Source organism: Nothobranchius furzeri, chromosome 2 (genome assembly GCF_043380555.1).
Source record: "Nothobranchius furzeri strain GRZ-AD chromosome 2, NfurGRZ-RIMD1, whole genome shotgun sequence".
Lineage (NCBI taxonomy): Eukaryota > Metazoa > Chordata > Actinopteri > Cyprinodontiformes > Nothobranchiidae > Nothobranchius > Nothobranchius furzeri.
Window position 1 is genome coordinate 95,802,615 of NC_091742.1, and position 18,378 is coordinate 95,820,992.

General features: G+C 46.0%; 1 protein-coding gene across 3 annotated transcripts in view; it reads left to right on the top strand.

The window, feature by feature from the left end:
* The window catches only part of LOC107374437 (zinc finger protein 37), a 40,615-nt gene extending 23,185 nt beyond the window's left edge, over positions 1-17,430 (top strand). For all 3 annotated transcript variants that reach the window (XM_070548421.1, XM_070548420.1, XM_054733972.2), the window contains 3 exons: positions 2,506-2,750; positions 4,634-4,737; positions 15,817-17,430. In XM_070548421.1, coding sequence (XP_070404522.1) covers positions 2,506-2,750; positions 4,634-4,737; positions 15,817-17,104 — 1,637 coding nt within the window. In that variant the 3' untranslated portion in view covers positions 17,105-17,430. The remainder of the gene's footprint in view (positions 1-2,505; positions 2,751-4,633; positions 4,738-15,816) is intronic.
* Positions 17,431-18,378: the final 948 nt, after the last annotated feature.

Sequence of the window (18,378 nt, forward strand, 5' to 3'; positions counted from 1 at the left end):
GTCCGAGTGGGCCTTGTTCCACTCTGCGATTGTCGAGGCGGCTGTTGCTAGCTGTGGTCGTAAGGTGGCTGGTGCCAGTCGTGGTGGCAACCCCCGTACCCGCTGGTGGACACCAGAGGTTCGGGGAGCCGTCAGGCTGAAGAAGGAGGCCTACAGGGCGTGGCTGGTCTGTGGGTCTCCGGAGGCAGCAGACAGGTACCGGATAGCCAAGCGGGGTGCAGCAGTGGCAGTTGCCGAGGCAAAATCTCGGGCGTGGGAGGAGTTTGGTGAGGCCATGGAGAAAGACTATCGATCGGCTCCAAAGAGGTTCTGGCAAACTGTCCGGCGCCTCAGGAGAGGAAGGCAGCAACTCGCTCACACTGTTTACAGTGGGGATGGGGAGCTGCTGACGTCAACTGGGGCTATAGTCGGACGGTGGAAGGAATACTTTGAGGAGCTCCTCAATCCCACCAATGCGCATTCCGAGGAGGAACCAGAGCTGGGAGGCCTGGGGATGGACTGTCCGATCTCGGGGGCAGAAGTTGCTGAGGTAGTCAAACAACTACACAGCGGCGGAGCCCCGGGGGCGGATGAGGTTTGTCCTGTGTATCTCAAGGCTATGGATGTTGTAGGGCTGTCATGGTTGGCACGTCTCTACAACATTGCGTGGTCATCGGGGGCAGTTCCTAGGGAGTGGCAGACCGGGGTGGTGGTCCCCATCTTTAAGAAGGGTGACCTGAGGGTGTGTTCCAACTATAGGGGGATCACACTCCTCAGCCTCCCTGGAAAGGTCTACTCCAAGGTACTGGAGAGGAGGGTCCGATCGATAGTTGAATCTCAGATAGAGGAGGAGCAATGTGGTTTTCGTCCTGGCCGTGGAACTGTGGACCAGCTCTATACCCTTGCAAGGGTGATGGAGGGGGCATGGGAGTTTGCCCAACCAATCCACATGTGCTTTGTGGATTTGGAGAAGACTTATGACCGTGTCCCCAGGGGCACCCTGTGGGAGACGCTCCAGGAGTATGGGGTGGGTGGCTTTCTGTTAAGGGCCATTCAGTCCCTTTACCAGAGGAGCGTGAGTTTGGTCCGCATAGCCGGTAGTAAGTCGGACCTGTTCCCAGTGAGGGTTGGACTCCGCCAGGGCTGCCCTTTGTCACCGGTTCTGTTCATCACTTTTATGGACAGAATTTCTAGACGCAGCCGTGGTGTGGAGTGTGTCGAGTTTGGTGGCAGGAGAATCTCGTCTGCTTTTTGCGGATGATGTGGTCCTCCTAGCTTCATCCAGCTCTGACCTTCAGCTCTTGCTGGGTAGGTTCGCGGCCGAATGTGAAGCGGCTGGGATGAGGATCAGCACCTCCAAATCTGAGACCATGGTTCTCGACCGGAAAAGGGTGGCTTGCCACCTCCGGGTCGGGGGAGAGGTCCTACCTCAAGTGGAGGAGTTTAAGTATCTCGGGGTCTTGTTCACGAGTGAGGGTAGGAGGGATCGGGAGATCGACAGGCGGATTGGTTCGGCGTCTGCAGTGATGCAGACGCTGAGCCGATCTGTCGTGGGGAAGAGGGAGCTGAGCCAGAAAGCCAGGCTCTCGATTTACCGGTCGATCTACGTCCCAATCCTCACCTATGGTCATGAGCTTTGGGTAATGACCGAAAGAACGAGATCGCGGATACAAGCGGCCGAAATGAGTTTCCTCCGTAGGGTGGCCGGGCTCAGCCTTAGAGATAGGGTGAGGAGCTCGGACATTCGGGAGGGACTCGGAGTAGAACCGCTGCTCCTCCGGATCGAAAGGAGCCAGTTGAGGTGGTTTGGGCATCTGGTCAGGATGCCTCCTGGACGCCTCCCCGGGGAGGTGTTTCGGGCATGTCCTGCCGGCAGAAGGCCCCCGGGTCGACCCAGGACACGTTGGAGAGGTTACATCTCCAATCTGGTCCGGGAACGACTTGGGGTCCTGCCGGAGGAGCTGGTGGACAAGGCCGGGGAGAGGACAGCCTGGAGCTCCCTAGTTGGGATGCTGCCCCCGCGACCCGGACCCGGATAAGCGGAGGAAGACGAGACGAGACGAGACGAGTGAGAAAAAGCATTAGAATAAACAAAAACACTGTAAACACTGCTGGCACCTGAAAGTAAAATATTTGCAAGTAGGTAATTGTAAATAAAGTTTATGGTGCATTCAGAGTGGTGATCACTTGGGCAAAGTAACTGTTCTTGTTGGATGGAATGAAAAAAAACTTCGGAACGACTAAATTTATGAAATTATATATAATGGCTGAAATAATTTTCATGGTTTGATCCTAACACTTTAAAGAGATGCTGCTACAAGAAGAAATGAGAATAAAACTAAACATTTTTGAGCAGCAATTTATTAAAAACGATACTTAGACTCAGACTAAAGATGGCACAGGCCTTTTGGTACATTAGACGACCCAAGCTTACTTTCATCAACCAGATAAATGTGGTTTTGGAAGTCTAGACCTCATTTATCACAAACCTTTCCTTTTAAGCAGGATTCATATCTTCTGTTCCAGTGTTTAAGAAAACTCCAGTCCAGGACCTGAAGTGTCCCCGTGGTCTACAGGAGTTGGACTTCCTGCACCTCCTGAGGTCCTCCTTCCCTCAGCTGGCTGACGGAGAACCTTTTGACCTCTTCAAAAGTGACTGCAGCAGGAAGCTGCTTCCTCTGAGAGTGAACGCTCTGACTCCAGAGGAGATCCTTAAGGCATTTAATTGGTCTGGAAGATGTAGAAGATTGCCCCTCTACATAAGACTGAAGGTTAGACGGAATTTGAACAGTTTGTTTTACTGTTGGATAGATTCATGCTGCATGTAGCAGCTGGTCCATCTCACGTCGTGATAGCAGATGTCGTTTGTGGATGTTGGAGCAATAAGCTACTAGTGGCTCTGCCGTTAGTGTTGAGTGTGGGTTACCCACTCTTCCCAAACATCAAACGAATGGACACTCACTAGCCACTTTATTGGGTACAGCTGTCTAACTGCTCATTAACACAAGTCACTAATCAGCCAATCGTGTAGTGGCAGCTGAATCCATTTAGGCATGTAGACATGGTCAAGACGATCCGCTGCCGTTCAAACCGAGCTTCAGAACAGGGAAGAACGGCGGTTTAAGTGACTTTGAAAGTGGCATGGTCGTTGGTGTCAGAGAAACTGCTCATCTTCTGGGATTGCCGCACATAACCATCTTTAGGGTGTGCAGAGAATGGTCAGACAAAGGTAAAATATCCAGGGAGCGACAGTTCTGTGGGTGAAAATTGCCTTGTTGATGCCAGAGGTCAGAGGAGAAAGGCCAGACTGGTTCGAGCTGATAGAAAGGCAACAGTAACTCCGATAACCACTCCTTACAACCAAGGTATGCAGAAGTGCGTCTCTGAACATACAACCCGTTGAACCTTGAAGCAGATGGGCTACAGCAGCAGAAGACCACACCAGGTGCCACTCCTGTCAGCTACGAACAGGAAACTGAGGCTACAGTTCACACAGGCTCACCAAAATAGGACAAAAGAAGGTTGGAAAAAGGTTGCCTGGCCTGATAAGTCTCGATTTCTGCTGCGACAATCAGATGGTAGGTTTGGTGTCAACAACATGAAAGCATGGATCCATCCTGCCTTGTATCAACGGTTCAGGCTGGTGGTGGCGGTGTAATGGTGTGGGACATTTTCTTGGAACACTTTGGGCCCCTTAGTACTACCTGATCATTGTTGCAACGCCACAGCCTACCTGAGTATTGTTGCTGACCATGTCCATGCCTTTACGACCACCATGCACCCATCTTCTGATGGATACTTCCAGCAGGATAATGCTCCATGTCATAAAGCTGGAATCATCAGACTGGTTTTGAGAAGATGACATTGAGTTCACTGTACTCAGATGGCCTCCACAGTCACCAGATCTCAGTCCAATAGAGGACCTTTGGGATGTGGTGGAACGGGAGATTCCCATCACGGATGTGCAGCCGACACATCTGCAGCAACTGTGTGATGCTGTCATGTTAATGTGGACCAGAATCTCTGAGGAATGTTTCCAGTATCTTGCTGAATCTATGCCACGAAGGATTAAGGTAGTTCTGAAGGTGAAATGGGGTCTGACCCGGTACTAACACGGTGTACCCAGGTGCCCCTGCTTTAAGGTTGGTTTATGCTTGACGCGTCCGCGAGGTCCGCATGGCTCCGCGCGGAAAGGTGTCATTTTAACAACCACGCCCCTCCACCGCGCCTCCGCATGGCCCAAACTTTTCGCACTGCGCACCTAGGAAATCTACCAAGCTCATTGACACATTAACAATACTGGTTCTTATCTACAGACCAGAGCTGGACTGTAAAATATTATGTATCCAGCCATTTGATTTAACAGTTTATGGAGATTTAATTTTAAGAAAATCCAGATTCCCCCCCCCCCCCGGGCTTCCGTAGCTCAGTGTAAGGTGTGCCTGCAGGTCTGTCATAACACATGCAACCCACTAAAACACTCCAAAAGGGCTGATAAAAATGGGTGATTTTCAAAATTTATTCTGATATTTGTATTTTTTTTTGGAAGAAAGAAATGGGGGGAAAAATAAAATCAATACAATCGAACTTGGTACGAAGTATTTTATTTGTAAGCTCTACTCCAGACACAGATTAAGTCTACTTTTCTTTCCAGAACGGAAAGGAAAAAGAAAATGGTAATGAAGATGAACTTCGTGGTTTTCCAAGAGTCGCCCACCCGATGATCTCTGCGAACGACCAAACGGACCTTCATACCAGGTAAATGAAACACGGCAGGAACCATCCAACAGAAACCGCTCATTATAAAGCCAGGAGGAAACTCCGGCTGCCACAAATGCAGTTAACTCAGAAGTTAAAAAAATGCAGCCCCCACCCCCACCCATCCACTAGGGTCTGGCTCCAGAAAGAAGCAAGTACTCATTAGGCATGTTTCCATTAGCAGAACTCCAGGGTAGTTCCTGGGATGGGGAACTTGACCAGGAGATGGGATGTCCCAGTCCTTTCAGCTGTTGTGTCTTTGGCCCGTTCAGAACTTTGCACAGACGTCAGCAGATCACCACCGCTTTGGCAGTGAGTGATGTCACTCATCAGCCCTAAAAAGTCCCCAAAGCAACATTAATAATATTAAAAGCATTTATTTTATAGAAGTATGTCATAATTTAATCCATTCAGAGGACAAGAGCAGCTCGGAGTTTTGTGAGACAAGCCTGGAGGAATTCCACCTAGTTTTCCGGTGTCAGGATTTTAACTCATTCGCTGCCGGCCGTTTCCTGATCGGTAAAGCCCTTCGCTGCCAGCGTTTCTCACCGTTTTTACTGTTTTTTTAAGAGTCACAAAACGTTGCGCGCTAGGATGATGTCGACGCCAAAACAACCAAACCAAAGCGGAGATTAAACTCTTACGTCAAGGAAGAATCCGCGTGTTCAAATCGTTATCCATTCTTTCATAATCCGTTGTCGAATTGTGATCGGCAGAAGCTTTTCCGGTTCGCGCCTCACTTCTTTTACAGCAGTGGCCCACAACGATCTCCTAACGCATGGATGTTCTGCTTCCTGATCATGTGACGTGTGACATATGCGGATGAAGATCGTCTTTCGAGCTGAGATGTTCACACGGAGCGGGGGCTCGTCCGACGCCCACAGTGACTACGTTGACATGCAGCCAATATCCGGGTTATGATCGGGTTAAGGTCGGTATTCGGGTTTCTGAGTTGATCAGAATAACCCGTTTACAAGCATAAATAGAAAGAGTTACCCCTAACTTGCATAACCCGATTTAAATGCGGACGTTGGGGTAGCGTCAGGACGTATGGACTACGTCCAGACGCAATATGCGTCATTTCCGGTTCTTCTTGTTCCGGTATCCGTGAAAACAACAACATGTTTCCCAGTTTGGAAGAGATAGCGACCGCGTTTGTTTGCGCTTTAGTTTCCTCGTCACTCCGAAAGTGTGGTGCTGTGCTGCGACTCACCATGTTCCTCCCAACTTGTTGTTTACTTCCGGTGTTCTGACGCATACAAGACGTCTCGCTACTCAAAAGACCAAGATTCCTTGCGAACAGAGCATGCACAGAACACACGCTTTGATGGGGATATCCCGATATGCGTTTACACGACCAAACATTCGGGTTAGAAAAGGGTTACCCCAGGTGTAGTGTAGTAAGCGGGTTTTTGGCGGTGTTTACATGGACCTGCGGAACCAGGTTATTGTGAATATTTGGGTTTTAAAAGGGTTACTGGCTGCATGTAAACGCACTCACAGTAAAAAAAATGCAAATGACGACTTTTGTCGTCAATGGCGGTGAATGAGTTAAATGGATCTGTGCTTTTTTATTTTATTTTTGCTTCCATTCTGCTTCACCAGCTACTCTTCTAATTTTACCGCTGCCGATTGTTTTGACGTCTGCTGATGTCATTTTCTACTGAGTCGCAACCAATCAGCATGAGTTAACCGGAGGTTACCCTCTGCTACTCCACCAGGCCGTTCGGAGTGCTTACTCCAGAGCAGGTACTCGGAAGGTTCCTGAAAACGGCCGTTCGGATGGCCCGGTCAGGTGGGGCATGCGCATGTCGGGAGGTTCCTGTAAATCCTGAAGTTCTTGTCGTGGAAACACCTATTGACTCTCGTGTTCAGAGGACCTACTTCACAGCAGAAACACACGTTTATAGCCTGATTCAAGAACCGTTTTAGGTTTAGTTGGTCTAGTTTACCATTCAGTCCAACCCCTTGTAATGTAATGTAATTAGAAATGTATATTTATATACTGTAATTAAATAATTTAATTACCTGATCTTGTATATTTATACAATCTAAATAATCAATCAGAAGTGGTCGTTTTTATCATCAGGGAGTTTACTTCAACACTTTGTATTGACTGAGAGACAAGAAAGAGAGAAAGTTGGGATCATTTAAGAATCTTTAATTTCTATAATTATAAATTCTTACAATCTACCAGGACTATCTCAATGATGGATGCATATGGATGTAGATGGTTCGGTTTGGTGTGTTTGTGTGTGTGTGTGTGTTTTGTTCAGAATCTCTAGGCTGACGTAGCGAATCTGGTTGTTTTGACTAGGCTACCACGAGGCTTCAGAAGCTGATGACATGAGCAGCCATTTTGCCGTATTTACGTACCCAGGGGGAGCCTCCCGTGTTAGATCAGGAATTGCCAGGTCCTCGGACCTTCAGAGGTACTGGAGCTGGTTGAAGCAGCGGTCACAGCACACAACGCCCGTCTGAAGGGTCGACTCAGGTAGTAGTCGGCAGGCGTCAGCAAGTTCACTCTTATTTTGAAGGAACGTCGTCTCGTTGGTTCAAACGACGGAAATCTCCAGCTTGACAGATCTCAGCTTAAAACAGGAAATACAGCTGGCCAGCCTGTACTCCTCTTTGTGGTGATGGATTGAGAGCTGGTTGAAAACAATGTTGAGAGTATGATGTAACTCCTTTGGAGCTCGGATCGAACGGAGGTGATGTTAACGTGGAACTGAATATAAAATGGCGTTGCCTTCTTTTATATCTCCTAATTGTTTACCAATCTTAGTAAACCGTATTGGAAACATTAAGTAAACATCCCAGATTATCTCTACGACAGACGAAAGTTCTGATTGGTTGAAAACAATGTGTCATGCGTTTCCATGGTAATGTAGATCAGACTGTCTGGCGCAGTCCTGTTTATTCATTTAAACACATAACTCATGACATCTTTATTTCACAGATCATTCACCTGATTATTAATGATCAACATATGCTTTGATTAGCTTATCACAAATAAAGTACTTTGATTAATCAATGAAAAGCGTTGTTCTTCTGTTCTTCTGTCTCTTCTCCTGGAATGTAAACATACTGAACCAAGCGTCCGACCTTGGCGATGTTACTGTGTGAAGGGGCAGCTGTTAAGGGCAGACCATTATAAGGTGAGAAGCAGTGGTGCTAAATGCTCTACTCTCCATTTTGACAAGAAGAACAGGAAGGCTGAAGAGCAAAAGGACACTAGGGGACAGGAGTGGTCATGTGAATGAAATCAGTTGTGAGGCACAGACTGATTATGGAGAGCTTAAAAAATGATGAATATTTTGAAATTGAGTTTCTGCTTGAGGGGACGTCAGTAAATTTGTTGCAAAATGGACTTGATGTGATGAGAGGACACGTGCTGCAGCGTTCTGCAGAAGCTGATGCATCTAGAGGGATTTTCTGGAGAGACCAGAGAAATCAAATCAAAGTTTATTTATCAAGCGCTTTTAATACAGCGAGTGCAACTCAAAGCACTGTACAAGAATAAAAATAACTACACAACAGTCAATTTCCCACACCACCACACCTCCCACCCCATGAGCAAACATCTAAATGTTTAAAAGTAATACCTCCACGGGGCGTTTAGAGGTGTGCAGAATAAATGAACAGTTTCTCCCTTAAAAGCTATATTTGAAAAATAATCAAGTTTATTTTGTCAGGCACAACACTGGGTTTATGTTTACATCTACCAGCCACTAGAGGGCAGCCTTGTGCTAAAAAGTCCTCTCAGCAAGGCGAGGCTGGGACTGTGTAAAACGGCGGACTGGTGCTGGAACATGTCAGCAGTGAACCAACATCTCGATGGCTGGAAAATTAATTCTGTTGTTGTGATATTGAAGCGAGAGTCCACTTAGTGGTTTCGTTAGTATACGCTGCTTTTTCAGGGAAGTTGAGGCCATGGTGAGTTTTATTGTGCAGACCCTGGTTTGGGCTCCCTATTAGAACTTGTTTTCTATTTTAAGGTGGAATGGAATAGCCGTACTAGTTTTCCTGTTGGGAGTAACGCTGTTACTAACGGCGTTGTTTTTTAGGTAACGGAATAATCTAATTAATTACTTTTCCCACTGTTGCAACGCCGTTACTGGGGATGGAAGGTTGTGCGTTACTATGTGCTTGTCGAACGTTGAGCAACAGTGTGAGGCTTTCTGACCGCCACACTTCAGCTGCAGCCAGGGAGAGAGAGGCGTCGGTAACGCGCTTACAAACACGATGATGATTGGCCGGGTGGGCGGAGACCCTCAGTGTTCTCACTGTCACTGCCTGCTGTAGACCCAATGAGCAGTGATGGGAATAACGCCATTTAAAATAAAAAAATATTTCTTTCTGTAACGAGCAAACTAATTAATTACGTCTTCTTTTAACAAAACGTCGTTTCTGTTACTGATAAGGAAATGCGTGCGTTAAGCAGCGCGGTGTGTTGAAGCTGTCATCAGCTGATCAGGAGCTAAAGAGGCAGATGTTTTCATCCAAGCGCATCACGGCCCGTGAAGAACGAGGAAGACGTGATGAATAGTCTACGGCTGCAGGTGCGGGTCTGCAGCCGTGCCCTTCTTAGCGTGACAGCGGGACGTCCCGAAGGTCCGCTCACCTGTTCACCGCTCAGACGTCCTGATCTTCTACCTTCCTAGATCATCCAGCTGTAACCTGTTTCTGATCATGTCTTTAGTCCCGCTGTAACACTGATGCATCTGTCTCAGACGGCATGGAGCTCAGGTGTTATCAGAACTTCCTGTGTGTGTTTACCACCCAGCTTCAGCTCTTCTGTGGTTGGGTCTGACCCAAGTTAGTAAATGTAAGTCCTCCATCAGGCTTGTGCCTCTTCTAGTGTCATTTTAAAGGATATTTATTTATTTATTTAACCGTTACTAGATTACCAGCAACAGAAATGCTACTAATAACAATTATGTGAAGCTGGAAAAATTAGAATACTGTGCAAAATTACATTTATTTCTGTAATTTAACTAGACTGAGAGACCATTTAAAGGCTCGGGAAACTTTACAGGTGTTTCTATTTGCAATTTTAAATTTTAGCTTTTTCTTGGTAATTAGTTACTTTTATAATCTTGTATCTCAGTTAGTAACTGAGTTACTTTTTTGACAAAGTAATCAGTAACTATAACTAATTACTTTTTTAAAGTAACGTTCCCAACACTGCTTGTAGGTTCCCGTTATTCAGCGGTTTTGAATACTAGGGCGAGAGTTACTGGAGGCCAACACAGCTGACTATTATTTGGGTCCTTTCAGGATTAATTTGCGCCTCTGTCAGCAATGTGGGCGGTGTTAACTAGAAAATGATTCCCGTTAGGTGATCAGGCTAACATGGATTTATCAATTAATCTAATTGATCCACCCTTTGAAATGGTTCCTTCCCACGCTAAACAGAGACTTTTTCACACGTGCAGAACAGAGCCTGTTTGAACCAACTAACCATTATGGTTTATTACCCTGAGGATGTCCCGCGACAATAGGGAGGAGGAGAGACTAAGCTCTCATTACCTAAGGTATCTTTTCTTATCTGTCACAACCTGAAACCAGTCCTGAAGTACAAGCACAAGCATTAAGGCGGCTTACCTTTGCTGTTAGGTCTGGTCGGGGCTCCCACTCAAAGGCTGAAAGAGCCCTTTAAGAATTGAGAACGAGGATTCTTTTTCCAAAGATTTTATTTCAAAATTAAAAATACAAAAAGCGTGAAGCTAAGACTAAATATCCCTTTACGAGGATGCTGCTTCTAAATTTCTCTCTGGGGACAACTTCTCTCTATTACTCCTCCATTACACACACACACACACACACACACACACACACACACACACACACACACACACACACACACACACACACACACACACACACACACACTACTAACTGTCTAACTCTCTCCCAACTAACTCCTAGCTACCTCTAACTGCTCTTATATATCATTCTAAAAACTGCAAAGCAAAGCATTTTCATGTTACAAGCATTTTTCAGAGTGAAGCAATTTGCATTACATATATCAACCAGTCACAAGACAGCCAAACAATGTGATCGTTATATTTGTAAGATGGTTTCAGGTTCACCCAAAGTTTAAACTCCCCCACGGACGGCTCCACATCCTGTGATGCTTCCTTCAGTTGGTCCACTTCTCATTTTCACCTGCCCGATTCCACTCGCATCAGCAGGCTCCCACTTATCTTTGCTTCCCTTGTGACCTCTTCCTTTGTGGCCTTCTGTGGTTCTGGCATGCGGGAGCTTGCAACAATATCACCTAGTTTCTCAAGGATATCAATAAAACCTGCAGCCACCTGAGGGGTTAGATGATTTTTCTTGACGATTCTCACAGAGGACTCCTGTTGGGTAAAACCAGTGATATTAAAAAATACACAATAATGGTCAGAGACGGCCAAGTCAACAACAGAGAGCACACGGGTGGACAAGTCATAAGTCAAGTCAAGTCTAAGATGTGCCCTCTGTTATGAGTTGGCTAAAATTGATTTAATTAAGAATAATTAAAAAGCCTGTTGATAAAGGGTCTGAAGGCTTATCGATATGTAAGTTAAATCACCAGCTATAATGATCTGTTCATTGGAGTTGTGTAAGGTTGATTAAAAACTATAAAAGATGTGCTCCTTTTGCGGTTCAATAAACTGACACACAAAATCTGAGGAGTCCCAAAAACACCTGCATCACATTCAAATGTGCTAAAATGATCAAATTAAACAGGTTTAGTGGTAAGTGTTGCTGAGCTTACCAAGGCAGTACTGTCTCCCCTCTAACTGCTCCTTGAAGAAAAAGTCAAATTAAAATTTAGTGGGGAAACCTCTGTGAGAACCACAGGGGCATCTGCATTCAGCCAGGTCTCTGTTAAACATAAACAGTCCAGGTTAGAATCTAAAACGAGGTCAATAATAATACGTAAGTTGTACTGTTATCGCTACGTGTTGGATACACTGTGTATGTTAACGCAGGTCAACAGCAAGCCAAACTCATTTTTCGTGAGCCAGGAAACTGAGCGTCTTGCTCCTTTATTACGGTCTTCTCGACAGCTTACAATCTTTTACAATTGTGGCTTGAATAGCTCGACGAAAGTGCTGAGTGAAACTAAAAATAAACCAGAAATAAAATATCATTTAGCTCTTTGACATGTGAAATAAATGCATAAAAAGAAATATCTATTGATAGAAAACATGTATCGAAGTTGGTCTTCGCTGCTAAGTAATGAAAACAGTAGTTTGAACAATCCTCCGATATGCAAATTAGGCTGCTAGCATCATTGCTATGTTAATAGACCATGCTCTAAGTAAAATCCGCTTCTGGGTTATAAAGATATATATAAATCTATATAAAGATTCAGGGCACAGGAGATGAAGTTTAAACACAGATAAGCAGGCTTTCTGTACAATGTTTTTTCCCCCAACTGTCTGTGGCTTCCGCTTCCCACAATGCATTGTGAACACAGATTACTCCTTCAAAATAAGATACAGAAAAACTAACGCTGACTGTATAGAAAACATATTTTTTCACTAAATTATTATGAATCATTTTTAATCTTTTACTTGGGACGGAACATAAGTATCTAAGATTTCTGGGGTTGCATCTTTTTTATTTATGGTAATGGGGTTGCTCTCTGCTGATAATGACTAGAATTGATGAGTTAAAGTGAGGTCCAAGTGCAATAAGCAAGTTACTGTTAAAATCTGGGGTCATAGGACCAGGGATGAGCTGGAAATCAGGAGGTGGTGGAGAGGGCAGGGGCAGCGTGGTGGACAATGGGGGACGTGGACATGCCAAACTCATTGCCAGGGCACGAATAACTCTGTTTAGGTGAAGCCCATCTGCCCTGAACAGGTGCCTCCTGCCCCAGAAGGATCCAGCTCGGTGACCTAGTGGTAGAGTGTCCGCCCTGAGACTGGGAGATCAGGGTTCGATTCCTGGTCGGGTCATACCAAAGACTTTGAAAAAATGGGACCCAATGCCTCCCTGCTTGACACTCAGCATTATGGGGTTGGATTTGGGGGGTTAAACCACCAAATGGTTCCCGAGCGCAGCTGTGTGACTTCAACATTAAAATTGTCTGTAAAACTATTGTTGTGCATCGGGACTGGGCAATAAATCTAAACATTTATTGTTATCAAAATTTCTGACTCATCATGATAATTTTTCCATGTCAATAAATCTGATAATAAAAAAATGAAAAGATGTGTGTAGGCTGGCAACATTCATGTCCCTTCAAGAGGGTGTACCATCTTGAGTCACGTAAAAATGTGACTCAACGTAAAACTTGACAGCCCCATCTAGTGGACAACTTTTGTCTCTGCGCATACCTGTAGTTATCGTTCTTTTATCGTTATCGAGGTGAAATCCTCAATATATCGTGACATTGATTTTAGGCCATATCGCCCAGCTCTAGTTGTGCATGACTGTAGAAGAGGAGAGCCAAGTGTTCAAAGATAAAAGTCTACTAAAACGAACAATTCCTCTGCCAACGGTGAAAGTGGGACCAGAGATAAAACAGACACAAGGTTTTTAATAGATTAAAAAGGTGGATAAAATCACGCTTCAGGAGCTCCGATTGCTGCTTGTAGATGTTGTAGCTGCTGGCGTGGATAAAAACCTTACTCACATGTGAATGGAGATCAGCAATATTTATCACTGCTGCTAGCGCTCCTCTCATCCGAACATTCCTCATAATGCATCAAAGTCAAAGTCAGTTTAATTGTCACTTCTGCCACATGTACAGGACATACAGAGAAATGAAATTACGTTACTCTCAAGCTCTCGCTAGATAGAAAATAAACATTTAGTATAAAAACAGTAATCAAGTTCAGAGAGACTGTGGGGGAAAAGAGAGGAAAGTTGGGAGAGCCGGGAGGGAGTTTAGCTTCCTAACTGCCTGATGGATAAAGCTGTCCTTCAGTCTGTTGGTCCTGGCCTTGAGACTCCGCAGTCTCCTCCCTGACGGCAGCAGCTCGAAGAGGCTTTGCGTTGGGTGAGTGGGATCAGCCGCAATCCGAAGGGCCTTTTTTGTGAGGCGGGTGATGTAAATGTCTGATAGGGAGGGGAGAGAGACCCCAATGACCTTCTCTGCTGCTCTCACTATACGTTGGAGGGTATTAATGCATGAAACGTTGCAGGCTCTGAACCACACAGTGATGCCGCACGACAGTATGCTCTCGATGGTGCCTCTGTAGAAAGTGTACATGATGGGGGCTGGTGCTCTTGCTCTTCTTAGTTTGCGGAGGAAGAAGAGACGCTGCTGTGATTTCCTCGCCAATGCTATGGTGTTGTTCGTCCAGGAGAGATCTTCTGTAATGTGCACACCCAGGAACTTGGTGCTGCTCACACTCTCCACAGACACACCGTTGATGGTCAGCAGAGCGTGCTGAGTGTGTGCTCTCCTGAAGTCCACAACAATCTCCTTGGTCTTCTCCACATTTAGAGAGAGGTTGTTGTCAGCACACCATGTGGTAAGGCGGCTCACCTCGGTCCTGTAGTCGGTCTCATCCCCGTGGTTTATGAGACCCACCACTGTTGTGTCATCCGCAAACTTGATGAAGAGGTTAGAGCTGTGTAATGGTGTACAGTCGTGGGTCAGCAGAGTGAAGAGGAGGGGGCTCAGCACACATCCCTGGGGGGCCCCCGTGTTTGAAATGATGGTGCTGGATGTGTTTCTGCCGACCCGTACTGCTTGTGGTCTTCCAGTGAGGAAGTCCAACAGCCAGTTACACAGTGAGGTGTTGAGACCCAGCTGGACCAGTTTTTGAGTAAGCTGTTGGGGGATGATGGTGTTGAATGCTGAACTAAAGTCTATGAACAGCATCTGGACATATAAGTCTTTTTTGTCCAGATGTGTGAGGGCTGAGTGGAGTGCAGTGGAGATGGCATCATCGGTCGAGCGGTTGGGCCGGTATGCAAACTGGAAGGGGTCCAGGCAGGGGGGCATGATGCTGATGATGAGCATGCTGATCACTGTTGCCGGAAGTACATTCAACATCTAGTACACGTTGAGGTCCAGGTGGACAAGCATCTCCAGGGCTGCTGCGACCTTGGATCCGGGTTGAATTGCAGAACTCCTCGGCGAGTTCTGGCTGTAATCCAGGGCAACACTGTGAAGCTGCAGGAGCAGTGATCCTGCAGAGGGGTGGGGTCCAGGTGCTGTCGGAGAGGGAAAGTCCGGACCCAGGATGCTGAACCTGTTTGTCAGCTGCAGGCAGGTAGGAGAAGAGTGGTAGGAACTGTCCCATGCTTCCTTACTGTGGACCAGACACCCGACACAACTGGAGTGGACTTGATCGGGGCTTTGCGCTTTGCGCTTTGCCCCCTGCCGAAACCAGCGGTCGTCCTCTGCAGCAAGAGAAACATAGGCAGTCTGCACCCCATCCAGAGACCCTGTAGCGAATGTCCATGGCCTCACCGTGCTAGAGGGGAACCGTGTCAGCCAGCTGGGCACTAGTGGTGGTGGAGATGGTCCGACCCAGGATAACGTTTGAGTTTTGCTCATTTTGTTGGGTTTGGTGAAAATGTGATCCTCTGCTCCAGCTTGAAAACTCTCTGGCTGAACCTGAGATGGCTCTCACAGCCAGGGCTCTAGGTGAGCAGAGGCACGGAGGGGGAAGAGTAGTGATGGCCCACACTGCCACTTCAGTAAGGTAAAAGCATGCGATTACAGCAACTGATCATTTAAAAAAAATGCCTTCAGAGCAACGTTAAAAAGTTGTATGCAATTACTACGGCCAGTTGTTTAAACACGAAATGACATAAAACCAGATCAACAAGCGTGTTTTGTCGGGAGCCAGTCTAGCAGAAGTGAGGTGCAGTAATCAATCCTGGATTGATGAGGCTGTGGTGTGAGGAGGTAGAGATGGACGGAGATGAGAAATGTCTCCCAAATAGGTCGCAGGTTATTAAAATCGTTGGAGAGATTTCGCGTCTCTTGAGCCTTCCACATCAGTCACGGTGAGAAAGTTAACTCTTTTCTTTTTCTCCGTTTACAGAGCCAAGTCCACACCGGTGTCCAAAATATTATGATTATTTTCACGTAACATCTTTTTGTGTTTTTTACAGCGTAAGCAACGTGAGACGAGGTCATCTGTCCAGCAGCTCCGCATCATCACAAGACCAGGAACTGAAACCGGTGGAGGAAGGAGCCGAGAATGATTCCAGCGATGGTGGAGAGAATCCAGACTCGGATGACTGGAATCCAGAGCTGGAATCTCCAACCAAACAAAAATGGAAAAATAAATCTAAAACGGCAGTAAATAAGAAGAATAACTGTAAAGTGTGTGGAGTGTGGTACAGGCACCTGGTAAGTTTGGTGCGGCACTCCTGGACTCACGTGGAGCAGCAGCAGGATGTCTGTGGCGTCTGTGAGGAGAAGTTTGATTCAGTGGAAAAGTTAAAGGAACATCTACAAAATCACCAGAAACTTCACGGCTGTTCACTCTGTGGGAAGACTTTTGTTTCCCTGGCAAGTCTCAATAAACACAGAGCTAGACACGCAGTGAAGCGGGCTTTTAAATGTCTGATTTGTGACCAAAGCTTCGATAACGTGTCTGCTCTGTACCATCATCGTCTGTCACACAGAGAAGAGAAACCACACCAATGTGACGTTTGTCAGAAATCCTTTATTTTGGAGAAGCAGCTCACGGCACACCGAGAGACACACTCCAGAGTTGATGAATACTTCTGCAAAATCTGTAATAAGTCTTTTACTAACCGTAAAGGTCTGACCCGTCACAGGGCGATCCACTCAGCAGAGCGGCGATACGCCTGCGAGGTCTGTGGGAAACTCTTTAAACTGCGTGATTCAGTACAGAAACACATGAGAACCCACACCGTCCAAGATCGATCGTTCCTCTGCCACATCTGCAGCAAAACCTTTCCATCGAATGGAAATCTGAAGATTCACATTCAGACTCATGGCAGCGAGAGACCGTTCATCTGTGATGTGTGCGGGAAAGCTTTCGTATTCAAAGGAAGTCTAAGTGCTCACACGAGGACTCACAGCAGCGAGGCGCCGCACAAGTGCTCCGAGTGCGGACGCTGCTTCAAATGGAAGTCTCACCTGAATGTCCACCTCTTTGGCCACGCTGGCGTCAAACGCTTCAGCTGTGGGGTTTGTGGGAAAGCGTGTTATCGACAGGAACACCTGAAGGTTCACATGAGGACCCACAATGGAGAGAAACCCTACAAGTGCTCCATCTGTGAGAAAGCCTTCACCCAGAGCCACTGTCTGAAAACTCACATGAAGATCCACCAGACCGCAGAAAACCCTGTCCCTGGTCCGCCAGAGTCCTCGGTGACATCATCAGCCGAACCTTCATGCTTCAGTGTTGACGAGCAGCGACTCTGAGCTCCCCTGAACTGAACTCTGGCCCTCTCCACAGCTAGATCTTGAATGTGATTGGTAATTGATTATTCTGATTCATAGCTGAACCCCTGACATCACCCAGCCCAAAACAAGAGGCAGTCTTCAAGACGTTTGAGCTACGCCCGCCTAACTGGCTGACATGAGTGCCTCAGACATTTTTGAACCCCACAGGAAAATATACTTGGTGTTTGGTTATCTGTTGTACTGTGTTTTTTTTTTAAGTAATCTGACATTTTCATATTTTACACTGTACCTCAACATGAAAGATAAGAATTTCTTAAATAAAATAAAGGTAAAAGTACCACTTTTATTGTCTCAGGTTCATGTTTGGGGTTGAGTTTATGTTTGAGGTGTGTAGAGTGGTAAATGTAGTGCTTTAAAAGCTAAATATATAACCTTTACCTATGAACACTAAGCTGTGATAAATATAGAATATCAACCTGCTTGGTCTTTGGATGTTAATTAGAAGAAAACGGCTTCAGGTTGTGTGTGTGTGTGTGTGTGTGTGTGTGTGTGTGCGTGCCCGTGTGGGGGGTCTTGTTCTGTGTGAAAACGAAGCGGTACAAGTGATAATGCTGCAGGATTTCATAATTGTATCTTCTCAGCAGCAGCACTGCAGGTGCTCTCCATGTCCAGCATGTGTGTAAGCCAGGTCCTTAGTCAACTTAAAGTTACGCACATTTTTTCTGCTAAGTTTTCTTTCATAAATCCCAAAGTTTGCGTGGAAAGTAGCTTACGCAGTTTTCCGACCCCGTTTTGTGCGTAAGCTAGCTTGATGAATGAGGCCCCAGGTCATTAAGCCAATCGGTAAAAAATAGTAGTGGCTTAAATAAATCACCAAGGTGGGATTCATTAGCTCCCAATCTTTCAGGTGGCTGAGGCGGCTGTGCTGGACACACGTGAACCTGCTGCCAATCAGGACCACCTACATCCCAGGTGTCCTAAACCATTACAGGGTATCCGCGGGTCCTTAAAAAGTCTTAAAAAGTCTTAAATTTGCTTTTCCAAATTTAAGGCCTTAAAAATCCTTAAAAATTACTAATAATCCTTAAATACAGTTTCCAGAGGTCTTAAATTACCAAAGACCCAATAAACAAGATTATTTTATTTCAATTTTCATGAATTTCTAGTTAGTGTTCAGCATTTTTTTGTGTACGATGTTGGCGTAAGCGGAACCGTACACATTCAGTTGGTTATGAAAGGGGCTTTTTTAGATGAGCACATTAGCTGTTTAAGCTAGTGGGAGATTGCACCAT